This window comes from Stegostoma tigrinum, chromosome 12 (genome assembly GCF_030684315.1).
Source record: "Stegostoma tigrinum isolate sSteTig4 chromosome 12, sSteTig4.hap1, whole genome shotgun sequence".
Taxonomy (NCBI): domain Eukaryota; kingdom Metazoa; phylum Chordata; class Chondrichthyes; order Orectolobiformes; family Stegostomatidae; genus Stegostoma; species Stegostoma tigrinum.
In genome coordinates, this window is record NC_081365.1 from 32,242,997 (window position 1) to 32,267,490 (window position 24,494).

Sequence of the window (24,494 nt, forward strand, 5' to 3'; positions counted from 1 at the left end):
CAAGAATTTGAACCTCAACAGAATGGGAGGTGACAGTGATCGCGGGATGTGAAATTGTTAGTACACAAGCATATATTTTCATGGTACAATAGGAAAACAGACTGTACAGAAAAGGTAGTTGAAAACATGAAATGTTGAGGAATATCAAATGTAATAAATGCAACATAGAGACCAGATTAGTCTTTACACCGCAGGTAGATTGGAAATTGGATTGGAGGAATTTAAACAGAGGTTGAGAAAGTTCTTTCCACGTATTTGCATCATTGAAACATATTTAAGATGTCGGAGCAACGTGCTCAGCTAGAAGTAAGCAGTCTAGTGGAGATTTAACATAACATAACAATTACTTACTGTAATAAGGTGGAAACAAATTGTGATAAGGAGAGCTTATTGGACTAAGGACAGGGAAAGGTGGATAGATTGTTGAAGACAAGAATACTGAAAAGTCAGGTAGTTTTGAAGGGACAAGTAACCTGGAAGCAACTGGAAATTGTCACCTACAATTAAGGCATGATGATGACGACAAGTAAAAACTTCAATACCATGGCAATATTAAAGGTGCATGTTACATGAGTTGCACTATTCAAGTTATTACTACCAGTACAATAGTTAAAAACTTACATTTGTTTCATCAGAAACGCAATCAGTATATCAATATTTGCACTACAATGAAAAACTCTGGTATTGTAAGTCATTTTCTGTAGAAGCTGTAGGCTCTGTTTAAAAAAAGTTAAATTATTTATTAAAACTCAAATTTGCAATCAATACAGATATTAAAAAATTAAATAAAAATTTCTGGTGCTCAAATTTTTATGAATTATTTTCAAGAGCAATAAATAAACTGCTGTTGAATTTTACTAGCAGAGGCACAACTATATTTATGTGACACTTGTTTTCAGACAGATTTTTGATACCAAATAAAATAACTTATTTACAAGCAAAGTTACAAATATCAACAGGTTGGGATTAAATAAATTCCAAACTCACTACTCTGCTTTACACTGCTTGACAGATTAAGCGTTAAAAGCTACTATGAGGAGTCTGCGGTCTTGCTAAATGCACAAATATCAAAAAGGGCAGTTAACAGGATGGTTTGGGTCTGAAGTAGAAAAATAAAAATATTCCAAAATTCTAATAATTAAACATCAAGCAAAATGAATCCTTCCCTCTCAACCCCTGCAACTAGAAAAACAGAGGGCTGTTATAGTTGATTCATACCTGCAGTACAACCTGCTCATTTGGAGTCGTACTGTAATGTTGAACTACGGCTGCAAGTGCACTGATAAGATTGTATGCGTGCAAAACCTCTCTGCTTTCACTGTCTGATGCTGGAATAAAAATATAAAAGGGAGACAGTGAAAAATTAGTACTGATGACAGGTGTATCAAAATGAAATATTTCCGTTTGAAATGTCCATTGCGAAATTTCAAAGAGCAATACAATGACAGTACAGTATTAAACTTCCAAACACTTTATAGTCCAAGGAGGCATTACCCTCACAAGGATGCTCGTGAGTTAAAATTTCATCATAGACTGATGCCAAGATGAGGTCAGATACTTCCATATAGCAATTAGATTGAAAGAAATACAAGTAAATCACTGTTTCAACCGGAAGGAATGTTTAGGATCTTGGACAGTGAGGGTGAAAAAGGTGAGATGAAAAACAAAACTGTCCCGTGATTGTATAGGAAGGTACAGTGGTGATAGTGGGTGGGGTGGGGGGGGGGGGGGGTGGCGGCACGCGCAGTGATCGGGTGGTATCAGGGGTGATAAAGCAGTTATCCAGGGTGCCACAGAAAGAGTGCAAAGGCTAAGATGTGTTGATGGTGCATAATGTGACTAATGAAGTTGAAAGTGAGGACAAAGAAAACCATATCATGGCTCTGTGAGTGTGGTTAAGGGAAGAACATAGATGTGCATGAAATGGGTCAGACACATTTGAGGGCCCGGTCAACCACAAGTGGGGCTAAGGGAAGCTACTGGTAAAAGGAAGGTAGACATATTGGAAGGAACACTGAGGCAGGATCATCAGAACAGGCACAAACAGACCAGGAAACTCAGACATTGGAATGGAATCCATGCAGGAAGCAATGGGTGAGGAAATGCAGTCGAAATATCTGTGGGTATTTGTGGGCTTTTAATGAATATTATACAACTATTGCTGGAAACGAAGATAGTGATGTTAAGAGAAAGAAGAGACAGCGATTAAACAGATCAATGGGGAGAGAATGGGGGAAAATGGAACCGAAACAGTAAATGTTTTTCATTCCAGATGAGCACAGTAAGTAGCAACTTTTACAGTATGCAATGTAACAAAAACCAGTTGAGGGAGCATGCACACTCAGTAGTTTTGAAACAAAAAAAATTGTTAGACTTCAAAAATGAAATGCACAGTCTTGGCTCAGTTAGGTACCCATAGCCACAACCTTGATTTGGAGGAAGGGAGACAAATGAAAGAAATAGTTCAACAAGTAAACATGCTTAGCCATGAAGAGAAGGGTGTGGTGCTAGTGAAGGCCTACAATTATTCAGGCTTCCATTTAAGGAAGCAGAAAAGAGCTCTCATACCATCCTGGAGGGCGGCAGAGGTGTAGAAGAATTGAATGTCCTTAATGAAGTGACAGTATTTAAGGATACGAAACTGGAAATTGTTGAAATGACTTACAGTGATAGATGAATAACATATATGGGTGGGAAGAAACCGGAGTCATTTAATACCCTAGGATGAAGTCCCATCAGAATATGGTGCAATATAAACTAGTTATTCCTGAAACTATTCGCTGCAGTTTGTGCAAGTTCTAATACATCTTTGTGCGTTTCACTGGTTATTTTATACTAATTACTCCCGTACTCATTTTCAAGTTTTTTGGTATTTAATATCATCTATATTCAGCTTTATTCCCTTCATATTCTAGCTACTGTTTTAAATCTTTGCAATTAAGCCCTGTTTCCTTCACGCTATCAATCTTATTTTGATTGTGGTCGAACTCAACATTCCATCCACCTCCGATATATACCTCTCACCATTTGTAGAAACACTTCTCACTTTGTGAACCATTGATACAAACTATTCTCTACAGCTTGACTTTTTCCAAAAATGACAAGATTTATACTGAATACCCCTTCAATACAGTAGCACAAAATTGGTGATTTAATTCATAAGGACCTGTTTTAACTTTATGAGCCAGACAGCAATGGAGGCTGGGTCACTTAATATATTCAAAGTTAGGACAAGGGAATCAGGTATTGAGCAAGAGGCACGAATGTGAAGTTAAGGCCAAAATCAGATCAACCAAGACCTTAAATAGATTAGCAGTTCAAAGGGTCAAATGGCCTTCTCCAGTTTTTAGTTCTTCTATTAAGTACACTCAGTTTCTCTCTTACTTTTTACATATAGTTACACTTATACATGTAAATTATTCAAGTGCTGATATTACAGTGTTAAGTCTATAAGAACACGACATCATATTTTTATCTTCCTAAAAGTAAATAGCTGTAATTGACCAGGGCATTCAATTTAAATCAAGCAAAATAATCATACCCAACTGTGTCAGCAATCCAATAATCTTTACACTCAGAGTCACTTTTACATTAGGATCACCAACAAGTTCCACAAGGCTATTCAGACATTCACTTGGTAAACTTTGATTTGTTGCAAATATCATGACTGCTTTTGTTCCACAGATTACCTAGAAAGATAAAAGAATATTTCATCATTGAACTCCTAAAATATCTATGAATCAGGAATAAATATTGTCAAGTATCATAAATTGAACATGCACCACAGCACTTCAAATTTGTTTATCCAGAAACTTGTAAATAAGTTGCCATTTTCAGAATCTCAGCTTGTTACAGTGAAGGAGGTCATTTGGCCTATCATATCTACACCAGCTCGCTGAATAAACATTTGAGTTGTGGTTATTCTCCTGCCTTTTTCCTGTGAATTAACCTGTGACCTTGTGAATTAACTATACACAATCATCCAGTGCCCACTTGAATGCCTCAAATGAACCTGCCTCCAACTCGCTAACAGACAGTAGAAATCAGAACCTAACTAATAGCTGTGAGGATAGAGTTTCTGTTACATTGTAACTGTTTCACCAAATGACCTTAAAACTGGATCCTCTCTTTATTCTCCATCTCTACTCTACCCAAACCATTCATGACTTTGCAAATTATTAAACATCTATTTAACAGCTTAACCTTCTCTTCTACAAGGAAAACAGCCCTAACTTTTCCAATAAAATGTGGAACTGGAGAAGCACAGCAGGTCAGATACCATCTTAGGTACAAGTACCAAGGTAGAGAATCTTAACAAAGTTGAAAGAAAGAACAAAGTTAAAAGTGAAACATTGCAGTAATCATAGCATAATGTAAAGCATATGGAATAAGGTTAAAAGTTAAACTTTAGAAGGTCTGCAATGTGTAAGTAGAAAATAAAGAAATAAAGCTGAAAGTTCAAACATTACAGCTTTTCTTAAGTACTCAGCCACAGTGGGACCACATTTTGAGGAATCACCTCGAGACTGAAGTCTACACTGAGGCCACGCTAGGCTGAAAGACCGTCATGTACCACCAAAAGGCCACCATGCGGGACTGAGTGACCGCCACACTGGGCCAGAAGGCCACCCTGCCAGGCCAGTAACCACATAACTGAAGTTTCTCATCCCTGCAACCATTTCATGTAAACACCTTCTGCACTCTCCAAAGTATTTACATCCTTCAAGTGAACTGTACACAAAATTCCAGTTGAGGTCTAATTATTGTCTGAACAGAATTTTTAAAACTCCCTTTTCAGTATACTCTATTCCCTACTGATAAACTTTTAAGACACTGAATTGTTTACTAACCACACTCTCCACTTATCCTATTCTGCCTCCTTTTAAGGACTTATGCACATGTAAATCCAGATGTCTATGCTTCTGGAAACCCTTTAGTGCAGCAGTCTTTACATTCTATTGCCCCTTCAGCTTTTTTAAAAAAGACTTGAAGGGGCAATAGAATGTAAAGGGTACTACACTGCCAAGGCATCTGGATTTCCATGTGCATAAGTCCTTAAAAGGAGGCAGAATAGGATAAGTGGAGAGTGTGGTTAGTAAACAATCCAGTGTCTTAAAGGTTTATCAGTAGGGAATAGAGTATACTCAAAAGGGAGTCATAAAAGTTTTAAAAAAGCTGAAATCTCCCATTGTTCCACCTTTCATTGGAGAATAAATACAAACTACAGTATGTTAAATTGCAATTAAAAGTTATCGGTCTTCCTTAAAATTGAAATGTTAGTGATCATTTGATGAATACAGTATTTACACAGAATGCATCAATAACTTCAAGACAATTCTTATGCACTTCCATGACAATGTTAGAGTTGAAAGATATTATTTTATCAAAAGGGATTCGGATCTATGTAGGAGACGACGAGTACCACTAACAGAATGACAAAATCAAATCCATTACACCAAATGGTACTCTGGTTTTTTCAATGGTGTTTGACTCCATTATCCTTTGACAACCATAAATCAGTGGTCCCAATTCTATATAAATTTTCAATCCATATATCAATTTTTTACCCAACGGAGATGAGGGAGAGATGTAGGGGAAGAGGAGGAATGCGAAGGAGATTGGGTGAAGAGATGGAGAATGGGTGGGGTGGGGCAAAGGAGGAAGGGGAAGAGTGACAAGGGGAAAAGGGCAGCAATGACGGCAATTTAACCAAAGTAGTCAAAGATAGCGGAATCAAGGGTTATGGGGATAAGGCAGGAACAGGATACTGATTGTGGATGATCAGCCATCATAATGAATGGTGGCGCTGGATAAAAGGGCCGAATGGCCTACTCCAGCACCTATTGTCTATTGAAAGAAATCCTAGCTTATCCAGGCTATTTATACAACTCAAATCCTCCATTCCTTGCAATATCCTGGTAAATATCTTTTCTGAACCCCCTCCAGTTTAATATTACCCTTCCTATAACTGGGTGACAGCAGTGCATAGACTAGAAGAAACCTCATCAACATCTTGTACAACCTTGACATGACATCCCAACTCCTATACTCAAAGGTCTGAACAAAATATGGAAGTGAAAAGTGTGGGAAGCAGGAGACGCTGTTTTAAAATTAGGGGTTATCTTTTTGGACTGTGGAGAATTTTTCTGTTTCAGAGACATTGAAACCCTACCTCAGAAGGCACTGGAGGTGCAGTCATTGAACATGTTGAGGCAGAAGTACACAGATTAGCATTAAACAAGGGAATCAAAAGTTAACAGGGGCAAATGAGAATGTGGAATTCAACAAACAGTTCAGCCGTGCATTTACTGAAAGGTGGAGCAGGGTTGAGGGACTGAATAGCCTTTGCTGCTCTTGTTTTGTATATTTGAAGGTGATCTCACACACACTTGTAATACACACACATCACGTGTCGGTACAGAACATCAGTTAAATTTTTCTTCCATACAAAATGCTGTACTTACATCTAATTGTCTTTGTAGTTGCAAAACATTATTTTCAGTTTTTGCATTTTTATACTGGGTGATAGCCAGTAACAAAGATTTCATGGACGAAGTTGGATCCATTTCTAGATAATAAGAGAATTTAACAAACATATTTCACAATTTCAGCAGCATTACTATCTAATTAACATCTCTAATCGCAATATTTATTTTCAGCACTAGGTAAATGTATATTATAAGACATCTAAAAACACATTAAGGCACAGGAGTCCATTCAGCAAATTGAGTCTTTCTGGTTCTTTTTACAGAAATTCAATGAGTTCCTTTCTTTCACTTTAATGCCAGCAGCCTATAACTTTATTACCTTCAGACACCCATCCAAACACCTTATAAAATCATTCATTCCAACTTCCAAAAACTTCTTGGTTGTTACCATTTAGTCCAAGTAAAGGTTTTTTTTTCCCTTCTAAATCCCCTGCATCTCTGCCCAGAACCTTAAACCCACCTCCCCGGGTTCTAATGCCATCAGGCAATGGAAATAGCTTTTATTCAACACATCTAAACTGTTCATCATCTTACACACCTATCAAGTTAACTCTTAAACGCCTCTGTTCCAAGGAAAGCAAACCCTGCTTTTTCAACTAATATTGAAGTAATTTTTTTTTAATTCGTGAAAATATTTTAAGATATTTCTATGCGCACTTCCAAAAGAACGGTAACCAGAACTGGATGTTAATCTTTACTTGTGGCTTAGCCAGAGCTTTATAAAGGCTCAGCCCTGCTTCTGCACCAATATCTCCATTTGTGAAACCTAAATTAGATTAGATTCCCTACAGTGTGGAAACAGGACCTTTGGCCCAACAAGTCCATACTGCCCCTTGGAGCATCCCACCCAAACCCATTCCCCCAAGAACCCACACACCCCTGAACACTATGGGCAACTTAGCATGGCCAATTCACCTAGCCTGCACATCTTTGGACTGTGGGAGGAAACCGGAGCACCCGGAGGAAACCCACGCAGACACTGGGAGAACGTGCAAACTCCAAACAGTTACCTGGACTGGAATCGAACCTGGGTCCCTGGCGCTGTGAGGCTGCAATGCTAACCACTGAGCCACCGTGCTGTCCCCTAAGACTGAATATCTTACCAGTTCTGGAGATAAGCAAATAGTTCAGTTTAAAATTGTTCTGGTGTGAATATTGAAGAAAAATAAGACATTAAAATTATGTTATCATTTAAAATGATAGACATGAGCCAGATAAAATTGTACATGTTGAAACAATACTGTATTATCTTTGATATCAATTACATTTATTTCCAAGGATGAACATGAAAGTGGCATTCAAAAATCTACTTGAAGGCAATCAAGATAATATACAGTACAGCAGAGATAATCCATTGGGAAAACAATATGATCACAGTCCAGTCAATAATTGAGAAAAAATAGGGATCTGTCAGAGTGGAGCAGCAAAATACAAGACTAGCAAAACAGCAAGAATTGATGTTACTGCTGTTCTAGTGCACAATAACTGTTAGGATTATTGAGAAATGAAAATGAATATTTTATTTAAATTAACAAAAAACTGCAGATGCTGGTAATTAAACAAAAATAGAAATTGCTGGAGAAACTCAGAAAGCCTGTCAGCACCTGTGAAATAATCTTTCTTCAGAACTTTACCCACTTATTGTGTGTTCTTTTTGAAGTACAATGTATGCAGCCACTCTTTGACAAAATTTCGATGTAGATTACAATTCTTGATCATGATGGAATGCAACTCAAGTTTAGCCGATGTCGCAATTTTGCAGCGGTTCTGGCACAAACAATCACTTTAAATGCTGCATTACCCAAAGTGTGATATAGTCATCGTAATCAGAGATAATGAAAACTGCAGATGCTGGAGAATCCAAGATAACAAAGTGTGGGGCTGGATGAACACAGCAGGCCAAGTAGCATCTTTGGAGCACAAAAGCTGACATTTCAGGCCTAGGCCCTTCATCAGAAAAGGGGGATGGGAAGTGGATTCTGAAATAAATAGGGAGAGAGGGGGAGGCGGACTGAAGATGGATAGAGGAGAAGACAGGTGGAGAGGAGAGTATGGGTGGGGAGGTAGGGAGGGGATAGGTCAGTCCGGGGAGGATGGAAAGGTCAAGGGGGCCATAATGATGCCACCCGAAGGTCGCAGGAACAGCAACTCATATTCTGCTGGGGAAACCTGCAGCCTAATGGTATCAATGTGGATTTCACCAGCTTCAAAATCTCCCCTCCCCACTGCATCCCAAAACCAGCCCAGCTCGTCCCCGCCTCCCTAACCTGTTCTTCCTCTCACCTATCCCCTCCTTCCACCTCAAGCCACACCTCCATTTCCCACCTACTAACCTTACCCTGCCTCCTTGACTCATCTCAAGTTTCTCTGAATTAATTTCACTCTAACAGCTTATTCACATTGTTCTGTTCGAATCGACTATCACCATCCTCAGTGCCTGTCACGACCCAAATTTGGTCTGGCCGGAAAATTTTACAAGATTATTCCGTATTCCAATATCCAAGTCATCTACTGAAAATGCAGTGGTGTGTTTGGGTGGGGGAGAACGGGAGCGCCGTTCCGCGGGAAGCCCCCGGTAACGGTCACACTGCGCGCTCCCAGTTTAAAAATCACCGGCACCTTCCATTGTCGAACCGGGGGTGGGAGTCGGGGTAGACAGTGAACCCTCAAGTTGCCAGTACTCTGCCGCAAAACTGCCTCAAGTATTTATACAGTACTTGTAATTAATATCTAGTATTCACTTGTTGTCACGAACAAAAAAGTTCGTAAACACGGCGTGTTCCCAGGCTCAGCGACGACACCCCTTCCCGAGCCTTACAGCTTACAACATCCCAACGGTCTGACATTTTTTTCGCAGCCATCCGACAAACTGCATAATCGCAAACACACATATCGCTATGATCATTGTTCCACTTTTAAATGGGTAGGTGACTCTCTGACCTTTGAAAACGCTTTTGCTTTAACAACGAGACACTGCAACAAGAAACTTGCACGGAGACGAATCGATGCTTTCGCTTACATTACCAATCTCAACATGTTGCTATCGTCTTGCGCTGAACGCATGCGCAGTAGCTCGCCTCGGTTGTTGGCAGGGCTCTGACGTCACAACATGGCGACTCCGCCTGAGATATGGGGCGTATTCCCTACCAATTTAACTACAACGTTTGTGTAGCGCCATTAAAGTAATGAAACGTTCGTAGAACCAGTGAGACAAAGCGAACCCGTAAGGGGATATTGGGTCATCTTGGTCAACACTTAATCAAAGAAAGATGTTTTCGCTGAAGGTTTGCGAACGGAATTCAGAGTTTAGAGCCCAAAACCACAACTACCGATGATTTAGCAAATAAAATTGAGGATACTGAAGAGACCAGTCATTTGAGCACAAATATTTCGAGCTGATATGAAGCTACAAATTGATGAGGCTATGGTGAGAATGGAATTTTGAAATCAGGATACCATACGCCAGTGCAAGTCAACAAGTCAGGAAATGTAGGGGAAATGGGACTGGCTACGAGTTAAAGCAGGGACAATATCTTTTTGGATGACCTTAAATACACGGAAGGTGGAATGTGCGAGGCAAACCAGGAATGTTCTAATCGTTAAGGTTGGCGAAAACAAAGACATAAATGAGGGCGTTTGCAGCCGATGAGTCAGATGTTAGAGGTGGATTGTGTAGCCTTAATGATGTCGTGCATATGAGGTCAAAAATTCATTTTTGACATAAACGTGATGGCAAAGTTGAGAAACGCAAAGCTTAATCACTGACTGCTTTCAGGATAATGAGAGAATAGGTCGCTCGGGAGTGGAGTTTGGACCAAGGTATGAAAACTGGAGGGCGGGGACCGGAAGCGGTCAGGTAGGACCTGGAGAGAGAACCTCCCAGTCGCATTCCTTAGACGACATGTCCATCCTGGGCCTCCTGCAGTGCCACAATGATGCCACCCGAAGGTTTCAGGAACAGCAACTCATATTCCGCTTGGGAACCCTACAGCCCAATAGTATCAATGTGGATTTCACAAGCTTCAAAATCTCCCCTCCCCTCACTGCATCCCAAAACCAGCCCAGCTCATCCTTGCCTCCCAAACCTGTCCTTCCTCTCACCTACCCCTCCTCCCACCTCAAGCCAAACCTCCATTTCCTACCTACTAATTTCATCCTGCCCCCTTGATCTGTCCATCCTCCACGGACTGACCTATCCCCTCCCTCAGCACGTAAGCATCTTATGCAGCTGCATCTGGCACTCTCAAAAGGCTAATGGCAGAAGCCCAACTATCAACTACTCGAACAGTACCAGCTCCCTTCTCCTCAGCCACTTGCCTCTGCAAAACGGGGAGGTATGGATATTGGGACCTAACTGATAAGAGGCGAGACCTCCAACATAGGGCCACTGTGAGTGAAAGATCCGTTCCATTAACCGAAGTAAGCACCATTGCCTCGGGAGGTTCAGGCTCTCACATTAATTGTAATGACATCTACAGTCTCCTTCCTCAATAGTTTTGCACACATTGCCAGCAGCGGATAACGTGCCAAGCCTATACTGATTTCTATCTCTTGCCAAGTCTGCAAGGAGAGGTATGAGTATTCATGATGATTTGTTTGGAGAGGAGAGGATGACACCATTTGTCAAGGGTGACTGTGAGGCATGATTGAAAGAGGACCAAAGATTGACTAACTGTGAATGTTGTTTGCCCAAGTGGGCACATGGAGAGACAGGAATGAAGTCAGTTCCAAGGTTTGTTATCCTACTGAGTGCCATACAAATGGATGTTTTGAAAGCCAATAGTATAGATTTTGGCATTGGAAAGTGTTATACAACTGAAGGAAAATAATGGTGTCGTGGAATTGTCAGATGAGCAAATCAGAGTCCAAGGCTGATGTTCTGCTGACATGGGATTGAATCACTTGGAAAATGTTGAAAGTTTAATTCAATAAAAATCCAGAATTAAAAATTAGTCTTACGGAAACTGTGATAGAATCTTATAAGGGTCTGAACAATGTGATTTATGGCAAGATGTGTGACAAAACAGCGTGAGAAACCCAGGAAGGCCTGTCTTGGCATCAGGAACATTTTGCTCTATCTTTTATGCTTTTGACAAGTGACATAATGGATTTCTTGATTTTTTTAAAAGCATCTGCAGTTCCCATTATCTCTCATCCTGTTCAGAGATGCTTTTACATACCTCTGGAACAGGTGGGCCTTGAAACACATCTCTTGATGCAGGATAGGGACACCTACACTGCACGTAGAATCCCCCATGATGAATTTCTTACTAGGCAGTGGCAAGTTGCCAATTAGAGGAAATTATTGCTTGTTAAGCACCTTGTTAATGCCAAAACTTGCCTCATTAATATTCAGTTTCCAATCTTACCAAACATGCCTAGCAACCTAGATATCGAAAGCTGGACATTCTGAAGAAGGGTCACCAGACTTAAAATTTTAGCTCCACTCTCTCTCCACAGATGCTGATGAATTTTTCCAATAATTTCTGTTTTTGGTTTAGATCTTCAGTATCTGCAGTTCTTTATTTTACTACAAATATCAAGAATTCCTGACATGGAATTCAGAGCAAGTACTTGTTAACTTCAGTTCATTCTCATTCAGAAAGACCTCCATGTTTGACACTGGGCATCAGCAACTCAGGACACGCTTCATGGGCACTAGCCATGTAGAGTCATAAAGTCCTATCGCATGGAATCAGACCTTTTGATCCAACTCATCTGCACTGGCCAGATATCCTAAACTGACCTTGTCCCATTTGCCAGCATTTGGCCCAATTCTGTCTAAACTCTTCTTATTCATGTATCCAACCAGATGTCTTTTAAATGTTTTAATTATACCAGCCTCCACCCCCTCCTCTGGCACCTCATGTCCACAGATATTGGATCAAGCCTCTTTGAATCTTGGAACATCTCTGATCCACTTACAGAGTGTTTCTACACTTCAGTACTGCACCTCAAGCTGACCCGGAAACTATCATTGTAATCTAGAGCAAAGACACTGTGTGCTCAGGGACATGCACTCAGCTCATAGACTAGACTAGGCTGCACTCAGGGGTCTTTGCTTGTTGTCATACCCTGAGACTACCTAGATGCTCATATCATCCCTGCCTTGTGTTGCCTTGCCCTGCCTTTGTGTGCTTTGCCCCCACAGCTAGGTCTATCTGTCACATATTACTTCTGTATTGCCATACTGTTTAACACAGAAACAAAGGCAAACTGCCTTGGTTGTCAGCAGGCCTCAGTTATGTCAAGGAAGATAGCCTTCTCTGAACAGTCCTGGCATTATTAGTCAAGGGCAGCCTCCAGTACCTGACCAGATGCTTGGATGTATTCAGTCAGCCACTTGGGTTGTGTTAGGGCTGAGGTGCAGAATTTTCAGAGCCCACTACCCATCTTGACTCATTCTGCCCTATTGTGAGCTGTTTTCCACCCTGAAATGGGAAGGAGATATGGATTATGGGAGGTGAAAGTGGATGACACAGCTATTATGTTTGATGCAGGTGGGGAGGCTTTCCAGACTAGTGATAGGCGGTGCAAAGGTTTTCGTGTTGAAGGTTGGGTGACAGTGATTGAGGGAAGACTTTGCAGGCAATAATGAGTGATATAGCTTGTATCTTAGTGGAAGGTGGCTGCAGTAACAGAGATAGAGTGAATGTGGGGTACTGGAGGATGATGACTTATACTGGCGGAATGGACAAAGACATTGACCTCCTTCCTACAATGCTGAGTATACCTCAAAATGCCTGAGAATACTCCAACCTGGATAACAACCTCTGACCAGACAAGTTTGGTCTGGTTTGATGGCCTTGTCTGCAAGTTCTGAGCAAAGAGGAAATCTCGTCCTTGTAACTATCCAACTAGCAGGACCTCGGTGTTCCAAAAGAGGGGCACCGAACTAACCCTCCACGCCATGGCAAATTTTAGTAACCATGTAGGGCAGTTCCAGACCAACAGTGCTTGTTTGAGTCAACATTTTTTCTTAAAAGATGGCATGATTGCCAGTGAATACTGGCATATCATTACAGTGGCATGTTGTTCCAGGGATGGCATGAAGTAAAAAGGATTGGAATTGGACATGAGGAAATCTGTAAGGATAGTATATGTGCCTAATAAGGTGAGATGGTAAGAAAGTGCACAGCAAAAAAAGAGTTGTTTCAGAAATTTGATGTAACTTGTACTTGGCCAAAAAAAACAGATTTAGTCCCACATAACTATTGACAATTATCATGTAAACCCATCTTGTTCACATATATCTTTTAGGGAAGGAAATCTATCATCCTTTCCTGGTTTGGCCTACATGAGGCTCAACTCACAGCAATGCGGTTTATGCTTAACTGGCCTCTGAAATGGCCTAGCAAGCCGCTCGGTTTTAACTAACCACTACTAAGTCTGATAAAATGAGTAAAACAGGACAGACCATCTAACATTGAGAAAGGCATCAGAAATAACAACAATGCACATAGCTCTGTTGACCCAGCGAACTCGTCCTTACTAATGTACTGAAATTGGGAGAACTTGAGTTCTTTGAGAAGGTGACCAAACAAGTAGATGAGAGTAAACCGGTTGATGTGGTGTATATGGATTTCAGCAAGGAGCTTGATAAGGTTCCCCACAATAGGCTATTGTACAAAATGCGGAGGAATGGAATTGTGGGCGATATAGCAGTTTGGATCGGAAATTGACTTGCTGAAAGAAGACAGAGGGTGGTAGTTGATGTGAAATGTTCATCCTGGAGAGCAGTTACTAGTGGTGTACCGCAAGGGTTGGTGTTGGGTCCACTGCTGTTTGTCATTTTTATAAATGACCTGGATGAGGGCGTAGAAGGATGGGTTAGTAAATTTGCAGACGACACTACGGTCGGTGGAGTTGTAGATGGTGACGAAGGATGCTGTAGGTTGCAGAGAGACATAGATGAGCTGCAGAGCTGGGCTGAGAGGTGGCAAATGGAGTTTAATGCAGACAAGTGTGAGGTGATGCACTTTGGTAGGAGTAACCAGAAGGCAAAGTACAGGGCTAATGGTAAGATTCTTAGTAGTGTAGATGAGCAGAGAGATCTCAATGTCCATGTACGCAGATCCTTGAAAGTTGCCACCCAGGTTGACAAGGCTGTTAAGAAGGCGTACGGTGTTTTAGCTTTTATTAATAGAGGGATCGAGTTCCGGAACCAAGAGGTTATGGTGAAGCTGTACAAAACTCTGGTGCGGCCGCACTTGGAGTATTGTGTACAGTTCTGGTCACTGCATTATAAGAAGGATGTGGAAGCTTTGGAAAGGGTGCAGAGGAGATTTACTAGGATGTTGCCTGGTTTGGAGGGAATGTCTTATGAGGATAGGCTGAGGGACTTGAGGCTGTTTTCATTAGAGAGAAGAAGGTTGAGAGGTGACTTAATTGAAACATATAAAATAAGCAGAGGGTTAAATAGGGTGGATAGGGAGAGCCTTTTTCCTAGGATGGTGACGGCGAGCACGAGGGGGCATAGCTTTAAATTGAGGGGTGAAAGATATAGGACAGATGTCAGAGGTAGTTTCTTTACTCAGAGTAGTAAGGGAATGGAACGCTTTGCCTGCAACAGTAGTAGATTCGCCAACTTTAAGTACATTTAAGGCGCCATTGGATAAGCATATGGACGTACGTGGAATAGCGTAGGTTAGATGGGCTTGAGATCGGTATGACAGGTCGGCACAACATTGAGGGACGAAGGGCCTGTACTGTGCTGTAATGTTCTATGTTCTATCCCACGGACCAGAAAAAAACAACAGCTGGCATGGTTGTTCTCACAAAACTAAACTTTACTGAATATGTCCCAGATAATACCATCACTATCCCTGGATATGTCCTGTTCCACTATTGGACAGACACAGCAAGAATGGTGATATATAATGTAAATTTAGGAGTGAGCTGCCTTGGGAGTCTTTAATATTGGCTCTCGATCTCATGAAGTTTCATGATATCAGATGATACATGCGTCCACTCCAGCATTACCATGAAGCTGGAAGATTTATCCTGGTTCAGGGTAAAATTCAGAAAACCATGCGAGCAGCAGCTCCAGATACATCCACAAAAAAGGTGTCAACATGGTGAAGCTACAGCACAGAACTACTGCATGCCAGCAGCAGGAGCAAATGCAATTGACAGGGCAAAGAGACACCACAACAAGTTTATCAGTGCTAAGCTCTGCACACCCACCAGGTCTATTGTGAATTGTGATAGACAATTCAGTGACTAACATGAGGAAGAGACTCCACAAATATCCCTCATTATCACCAATGGGGAAGCCCAATACAGGGGTTGCCTGATTTGTGAATATCTGACTTAAGAAGTTTGTAATGATGAATGTAACCCATACAGTGTTGTAATTTTAAAAATGCAACATACAAATCAACTTACAAACCGACATCTGACCATAACCAAGATAATAAAATGAGAGGCTGGATGAACACAGCAGGCCAAGCAGCATCTCAGGAGCACAAAAGCTGACGTTTCGGGCCTAGACCCTTATCTCTGACCATAACCTGTTTGCAACCCAAAGATTTCCTGAACATCAATTCAAAAGACAAAACTGATGTATTTGCATCCATCTTCAATCTAAAGCACCAATTGGTTGATTCATCTCGGCCTCGTCCTGAAGCCCTTAGCATCACACATGCTCTTCTTAAGCTAATTACTTCACTCCATGTGATATCAAGAAATGGCCAAAAGCATTGGTTACTGCAAAAGGCTACGATCCCTAATGTTCGAGCAAAAAGTACTGAAGACGTGCTTCAGAACTGGCTATGCCCATAGTCAGGCTGTTCCAACATAGGTTCAAAATTGGCACCTGACAATGGGGAAAATTACCTGTATACTGTCTCCAAAAAAAGGGCAAATCTGCCCCAGCAAGTTACTGCTAAGTCAGTTTCCTCTTCATCAGCCAAATGTGAAAGAGTTGGACAGTGCTTTCAAATGACATTTGCAAAGGAACAACCTGCTCATTGTTGTTCAATTTGGGTCCAGCTCTTGACCTCATTGCAGCCTTGGGTCCAAATATGATGAGCTGAATTCAGAGATGAGGTGAGATTGGCTGCCCTCGACCTCAAAGCAACGTTTGAATGAATGTAGCATCAAGGAGCAAAAACAGAAATTGTTGGAAAACAGGTCTGACAGCATCTCTAGAGAGAAAGCATAGTTAATGTTTTGGGAAACTTAGCAAAACTGTGATGAACAGAAACAGGAGATAAACTCTCCACCAGCTGGAATTATACCTAGCACAAAGGTAGATATTTATGGTTGTTAGAGGTGAATCCTTTAAATGCGTGGACATTATTGCAGGAATTTACCAAAGTAGTGTCCCAGACCTAACCATCTTTTGCTGTTCTAACAATGATCTTCACTTCATCATGAGGTCATAAATGGGATGTTCACTCATGACTGTACAATGTCCAGCAGCAACCATGACTGAAGCAATTTAGTTCATATGTAGGAAGATCTGGACAACATCCAGGTTGGGGCCTGATAAGTTGAAATAAGCATTCATGTCTCATAACTACCAAGCAATAACTGTCTCCAACAAAAGAGAATGTAACCATCACCTCTTGACATTCAATAGCATTTTCATCATCAAATCAGCAGTCTAAACATCCTGGGGTTACTACTGACCAGGAACTGAACAGGATTAGTCATATAAATACTGTAGCTGGAAGAAGTCAGAGGCTAGGAATTCTCTGCTAAATTGCTCATCTCCTAATTTCCCAGTACCTGTTCATAGAAACGTAGAAGATAGCAGCAGGAGGAGGCTATTCAGCCCTTTGAGCCTGCTCCGCCATTGTTAACGACCGTGGCTGATTGTCTAACTCGAGAGCCTAATCCTGCTTTCTCCCATTACCTATGATCCCATTTGCCTCTTGAATGCATTCAATGTTTTGCATCAACTACTTCCGGTGGTAATGAATTCCACAGGCTCACCACTCTTTGGATGAAGAAATGTCTCCTCAGCTCCGTCCTAAATTGTCTACCATGAATCATCATACCATGACGCCTGGCTCTGGACACACCCACAATTGGGAACATCCTGCATCTACCCTGTCTTCCATTTACAAGTCAAGAATGTGGTGGAATACTGTTCACTTTCTGAAATTTGTGTAGGCCCGACAACTTTCAAGAGACACAACATTATGCAGTATGAAACATTCAACTTGATTGCCCTGACCTCCCATCCACCACATTTAACATTGGTTCCCTCATCATTGAAGCGCAGTGGCAGCTGTAAGTTCAGAAATGAAAGGGACGGATGAACCTAAGAATATCAATAAGCAGGAAACTCATTCTGAACAAACTCTAAAAGCTGTAGGCTGTCAAGTCCATGGGTGTTTATAGACTTCATCTTATGATCTTCTAAGAAATTTGTAGCAAGATAGTAGATGTGTAGATTATAATTTTCCAAAATTTCTCAGATTTTTGGAATGTTCCATTCAATTGGAAAATAGTGAATGTAACTTGTTTATTCAAAAAAGGAAGAGGAAACTACAGACCAGCTCATAGTTAGCTTAACACATACTTAGAAACATTCAAGGAAATCAGGCAGATTCAACATAGTTTTGTGAAATCATATTTAACCAGTTTATTGGAATTGTGGAAGTATTATGCTGCGGATATAGGGGAACTGGGGGATGTATGGAACTTAGGTTTCCAGAAAGTATAATTTCTACATCAAAACCTATTGTGGAAAATCAAAGTTCATGTCACATGGGATAACTTGGACAGAAGAATGGCTAGGTAGCAAGACTAGAGAGTAGGCATAAATTGTTCATTTTCTGGTTGGTAAGATGATGTACCACATAAATCAGTGCTGGGACACAATATTACAATTTGTATAAACAACTAGGATGAAAAGGTGAATAGTATTGTTGCTAAATTTGCTGATGACCGAATGATAAGTAGGAAAGCAAGTTGTAAAGAGGACATAAGGAGGCCATCTGGTGATGTTCATTCAACTTCTACTCTACCTTGGGTGGATAAGTGGTAGTAACATTCATGCCAAGTAACATCAATGCTAAGAAATTACCATTTCACCAAAAGAAGATCTCACCATCACTCTGGATATTTATTGGCCATACAATTGCTAATCCCCCACTATAGATATCCTGAGGGTTACCATTGAGCAGTAAAGGAATTGGACCAGCCATGTAAGTATTGTGTTTATAAGAGAAGGTCAAAGGCAAGGAATTCTGTGATGAGTGCTTCACTTGTCTTTCCAGTGCTTGTCCACCATCTGCAAAGCATAAGTCAGAAATGTGATGGAATACTGTTCACTTGCGTAGTTGAATGCAGCTCCAACAGCATTTAAGATACTTGATACCATTCCAGATGAGGCAGCATGATGATTTGCACCACATCCACCACCTTCAACATTCATCCCATTACCAATACAGTGACAACAATGTGTACTACAGACTTGAAGATACTGCAGTAACTGATGAAGATTGCTCTGACTGCACCTTCCAAATCAATTATCTACCACATAGAAGGACAAGGGCAGCAGATGCATACGAAAACCACCACAAGTTACTTGTCTAAACCGACACGATCCTGACTTGGAACTATATCTCTGTTGTTTAATTATTTCTGAGTCAAATCCAAAAATACCATTCCTAACAGCATTTTGAGTGTGCCAAGGCTTGCTGCAGTTGAAAAGGGCAGCTTAACACCAGCGTCTCGAAGGAAATTAGCAGTAGTCAATAAATACTGGCCTAACCAATGATGGCCACATCCCTTAAATTAGTAACAAGAAAGAAAATTGCCCATCAGGCTTTCTTGTGGTTCTGAATTTACATAGTGCATTGTTTCCATGTTGGAGGGGTCACAAATCTGATTTCCTCAGCCAGTTCCTGCCATATTCTTCTCAGCCTCAGGAGATCTATTCTCACTGTCCTGTCTCAGCATGACCTCCAGGTGAGAATGACCACAGATCTCCGCTCCATACTTATGGATGCGGCAGCTCAAAAATCTAAGTGCAGGTGACATGTCATGGTCCCTTTAATTAGACATTCTTTCTTTGACAGGATTGATGTGTCATCCACCAGCCTTGATTGTTTAGTGAGCCTCAAGGTGAGAGGCTCTGGACTGGAGTAACAGCTTTAGCCAAACATGGTGATCAATCAAATGGGTTCCTAACTTACAAAATGTCCTGCTGTTTCAGCAGGAAATAAGAGTGGAATCGTGTAGATATGTTGGGGGTTTTGCCTTCTTTGGAAAAGGCTTGCCATATTACAAGCAATTCAGGCAATTGTGGCACCAGGGGAGGGCCTTTATCCAGAATCAAGACCCAATGGGCAGAAATCTGTCCTACCAAGGATGGCTGATCATTTAGATTTTTATACCAGTTTTGAATGTGGAAGTGGAGGCTTTAAAAGGTTCTGGTCAGGCCGTATTTGGAGTATTGTATGCAGTTTTGGGCCCCATATCTCTGGAAGGATGTACTAGCCCTTGTGTGGGTTCAGAGGAGGTTCACGAGAATGGTTCCAGGAATGAAAAGCTTAACATATGAGGAACATTTGTGGACTCTGGGATTATACTCATTGGAGTTTAGAAGGATGAGGGGTATCTAATTGAAACTTTCAGAATACTGACTGGCCTGGACAAAATAGATGTTGTGTACATGCTTCCATTGGTAAGAGTTGAGGACCCAAGGACACAGCCTTAGAGCAAAGGGAAGACCTTTTAGAATGGAGATAAGGAGAAATGTCTTCAGCCAGAGAGTGGCGAATCTATGGAATTCACTGCCACAGAAGGCTGTGGAGGCCAGGTCATTGAGTACATTCAAGACTGAGATAGGTAGGTTCTTGATTACCAAGGGGATCAGGGTTATTGGAGAGAAAGCAGGAGAATGGGGTTGAGGAACTTATCAGCTATGATTGAATGGCAGAGCAGACTCGATAAGCCAAATGGCCTAATTTCTGCTCCTATGACTTATGGTCTTATGGACCTGATAAACAACCACATTGTGAATGTGATGCCAGCACCTGGAATCCTGGGTGGTTATGACTATGGCAAGTGCTTCTGCCTGTGGCAAAAAGGAACATATGATGAGTGGGGCCATGTAGAGGCATAGTGCATAGCTACTGAGGCAAGTTTCAGAAAATAGCACAAGAAATTTCATTAGGGCGCACAGAGAAACATTGATGCTTAAGCAATTTGTCTCATCAAATTCAGCCCTAAGTTTCCATCAATATTATTTTACAAATAACCACTAGATATAGCAAGTAGTCCAGCCTGGCTTACTATTTGTGAGGAAGTTACACAATTTAGACAATGCTAGATGATCCTACAACCAATGTATCAGATCAAAGCGCTGAAGTCCTCTCACATCCAGGCATGTATAGCAGTAGAAGCAGACTGTGAACAGTGTGAAGCAGAACAGGTCTTGTGAAGCTGGAGCTGTGAAGCAGACCAGGATCATATGAAGTAGGTTGGGAACAGTGTGAATCAGACCATTGGGACGGTGTATATTAAGCCTGATTCAGTGTGAAACACATCGGGATCACTGTGTGATGCAGGTCACAATGAAAGTGAAGCAGGTTGAGAGCAGTGTTAAGCAGACTGGGAAATCAGCACTGTATAACTCGTTAGTTCAGAGTTGCCCAGTTTAGATCAGTAAGAAGCAGGCCGGGAATGATGTAAAGTTGTCCAGATCAGAGCGTTGTGAAGCAGATTGGGATCAAACACTGTTAACCAGGTCGGAAACACTGAACTAGCATAGATCTGGTTTTGACTAGTGAATATGAACCAAGCATGAGTGGTTAAATAAGAAAAATAGTCACAAAGTGTTATGAAAGAGAAGAAATTGAAGAAGGAGTAGACTATTTAGCCAGCCAAGGAAATAGTTGGGACGGTGAGTACACTTATTTGGTTTAAATTAAATTAATCAACTATAAAGTAAAACTTGACAGATTATTGATAAAAAAGCTAAAGGTAATTTAGTATTTTATTATATATTAAAAATCAGCGCTAAAATAATCAGTCATAACGAGGGATAATGTTAGAAGTAAATAATCGATGGTAGAAAAGCTAAAGTGGTAGAAATTTTTCAGCAAATTAAAATTTTAGGTTTTAGGCGATGAGTTAAGTAAAGAAGCATTTTAGTTAACTTTTTAAAATTCGTTGTGGATATTTAGTGCATAGCCCAAATTCCCCAGAGGACAGTTAAGTGCCAGATCATGTAATGATCGCAGATTTTCCTTCCCTAAAGGCATTAGTGAACAAGATGGTTATATATGACAATAGCTATGTTGTTTTTTTAATTAAATTCAAATTTCACGATCTGATATAGTGGGATTTGAACCCATTTATCCAGAAAATCAAGCTATAACTCCTGAATGTTAGTCTCATAACATTTCCATTACGTTATCACTTTCCTGTGTCAGCACAGGAGAAGCAATTTTTACTGTGAACAACTGCTGATTCTTTATTTATTTAAATAGTATTTTAATAGTCTACTTAATAAAGGGATAGCAGAACAGTACACATCCATGGAGTGCATGTCTTGCTTTATATGGGAATGCCAGGGCACTTCTCTTTCACCTGGATAAGCAAAGGAAATGCAGGAATTGTCATCAACTGAAGACTCTGCAGTCGCTCAAGAATAACCAGACAGGTAGTATAACAGTTCAGAGTACATTTCACCTTCCAACCCAATTGCTTTCTGAATGTTTGTGAGAGTAGGTGGTTATTCTTTGGTGTGTAGCCGGACCTTAATCCACATCAGGTTCTTAGGAATAAATTAGAAAAATAAAGAAATGAAAAGTCCAGCATTACCTTTGCGCCATCTTATGTATGAAAAGCATGTAGGTTCAAAGTCTTAGGAATAAATTAGAAGAGTAAAGAATTAAACATTCAGAATTACAGTCCTTACAAGCAGAGAAGATGGAGCAGACAAATCTGCACTGCCCTTGGGTCGGTCTGTACTGGGCCTCATCTCCAGTCTGCACCAGGTCTCCCCTCCAGTTCAAACTGGGCCTTGCCTCCAGTCCATACCAGGCCTTGCCTTGAGTCCATACTAGGCCAAGACTTGGATTGCACTGGGCCTTGCCTCCAGTCAGTGCCAGGCTTTACCTTGAGTCTATCAAGGCCAGGAGTCTGTGCTGGCTCCACCCTGGAGATTGCTGATGCCACCTGAGGGCGGGAGGTACGAAGAAAAGCACAAAAATGTAATCATTATAATGAGGTCAGCCAGGTGGACTTTCATGGAAAAGAATTCCCCGATTGAGGCTGTTAATCTGGTCTGATTAGGGAGTCCTAGATGATAGATACAAATAGGATTCATCTTTTTACTGTTTCACTGCACATTCACACACAGACATAAGTGATGTGGGGAAAATACAAGCACCACTGCTGAGTCCGGTTTGAGTGCAAAGGTAGTGTGGGGGGATCTTAAAAGAAAAATGAACAAGAGATTCGGAGAGATAGTAGGAACTGCCGATCCTGAAGAATCTGAGATAAGAAGGGTGAAGTGTCAGCTTTCCTGCCCTGATGCTGCTTGGCCTGCTGTGTTCATGCAGCTCTACACCTTGTTATCTCTGGAGATTCAAAGAGTTTCCTCATTGTAGGGACTACCTCTGAGCTGGCTGGTCAGAGCCCATCTACTGTGCCCGTGTTAAAAAAAAATTAAAAAGAGGGAAAAAGAAACATAAATAGGAGTGTCAGAAGTTTTGTTCACTCTGAGGAAGCTGGATCAGTGTCAAAGACTCTCCATGTGTAAATAAAGGGTAACTTGGCAATGGGATACTGGCCTCTGTGGAGTTATTTCAGTGGCGATGAGAGAAAAGCATGCTCCTAAAGACATTCACATGCAACAGTTGTCTTTGTGCGGTGGTAAGCATTTCTAGCATCATGCCATTATTTGGGAAGCTTGAGTCATTTAATCCTGTTGTCGAAGACTGTATGTGGAAAGAATGTGTTTTTTTTTCCAGGCAGATGAAAAGCAACAAGTAATTCACCTAACAGCTTTTTCAGTTATTCGGAGCATAACTTTCTCTGAGGAACCAGATATTAAAACCTTTCAAGAATTTTTGGATTTAGTTCAGGAATATTATGACCTCAAGCCTCCTCTAATTCTGAGACACTATCAATTATACCAAAATTGAATTGGGTAGTGAGATTTTTCCTAACAATCCATCGGCAAAATTAATGTCTTTGGCCTTGTTATTTTTGATACAACATTTTATTAATTTATTTTCTGTATTTATTTAAGTAGAATTAATTAATTTCTGAACTTGTCTCTGAATAATTTCAATACTTTTTCACTTTTTCTTCAAGAATCCCTATAGTGTGGAAGCAGGCCTTTCACCCTATCATGTCCACGGCAATTGACTGAAGAGCATCTCACCCAGTCCCACCCTCATCACCCTATTCCTGTGACTTGCATTTCCCATGACTAATCCACACAACCTACACATCCCTGGATAATATGGCCAATACAGTATTGCCAGTCCACCTAACCTGCAAATCTTTGGACTGTGGGAGGAAATCAGAGCACCCGGAGGAAACCCATGCAGGCTTAGGGAGAATGTGCAAACTTCACAGAGATAGTTGCCCAAGAGTGAAATTGAACCTGGGTCCCGGGTGCTATGAGGCAGCTAACTACTGAGCCACCATGATGCAGTTTTACACAGGGTTATGTCACATTTTGATCTTTGTAGTAAATTGCCCTGGATACCATTGCCCTGTTAGTATTTTTTCCATAGTCCTATGAACCTTAGGTGTTAACTTTAGGATTCTATAATCCTGTGCCACTGAATCCCTTTGCTTGTACATACATAGATCCCGTTCCCATTTAACATGTTAGCATTTGGTCCATATTGACAATATCCTCTCATTTAATGACATAAGCACCACCAGAGATCAGTTCTGGGTCCTCTTTTGTTTGTCATTTATATAAATTATTTTGATGAGAACGTAGAAGGCATAGTTAGTAAGTGTCAAAACAACACCAAGATTGGTGGCACAGTAGACAATGAAGAAGATTTTCTCAGA

At 40.9% G+C, this 24,494-nt stretch overlaps 1 protein-coding gene and 1 long non-coding RNA gene across 2 annotated transcripts in view; one reads left to right on the top strand and one right to left on the bottom strand.

Annotated features, from left to right (window-relative positions):
* cip2a (cellular inhibitor of PP2A) overlaps positions 1-9,545 on the bottom strand; it is a 50,292-nt gene extending 40,747 nt beyond the window's left edge. The window contains exons 1-5 of the mRNA XM_048541269.2: positions 9,429-9,545; positions 6,465-6,568; positions 3,542-3,689; positions 1,219-1,328; positions 622-716 (exon numbers count right to left, since the gene is read on the bottom strand). Of these exons, the coding sequence (XP_048397226.1) occupies positions 622-716; positions 1,219-1,328; positions 3,542-3,689; positions 6,465-6,566 (455 nt within the window). The 5' untranslated portion in view covers positions 6,567-6,568; positions 9,429-9,545. The remainder of the gene's footprint in view (positions 1-621; positions 717-1,218; positions 1,329-3,541; positions 3,690-6,464; positions 6,569-9,428) is intronic.
* The window catches only part of LOC132210438 (uncharacterized), a 41,076-nt gene continuing 25,937 nt past the window's right edge, over positions 9,356-24,494 (top strand). The window contains exon 1 of the long non-coding RNA XR_009446548.1: positions 9,356-11,060. This is a non-coding gene — a long non-coding RNA (uncharacterized LOC132210438). The remainder of the gene's footprint in view (positions 11,061-24,494) is intronic.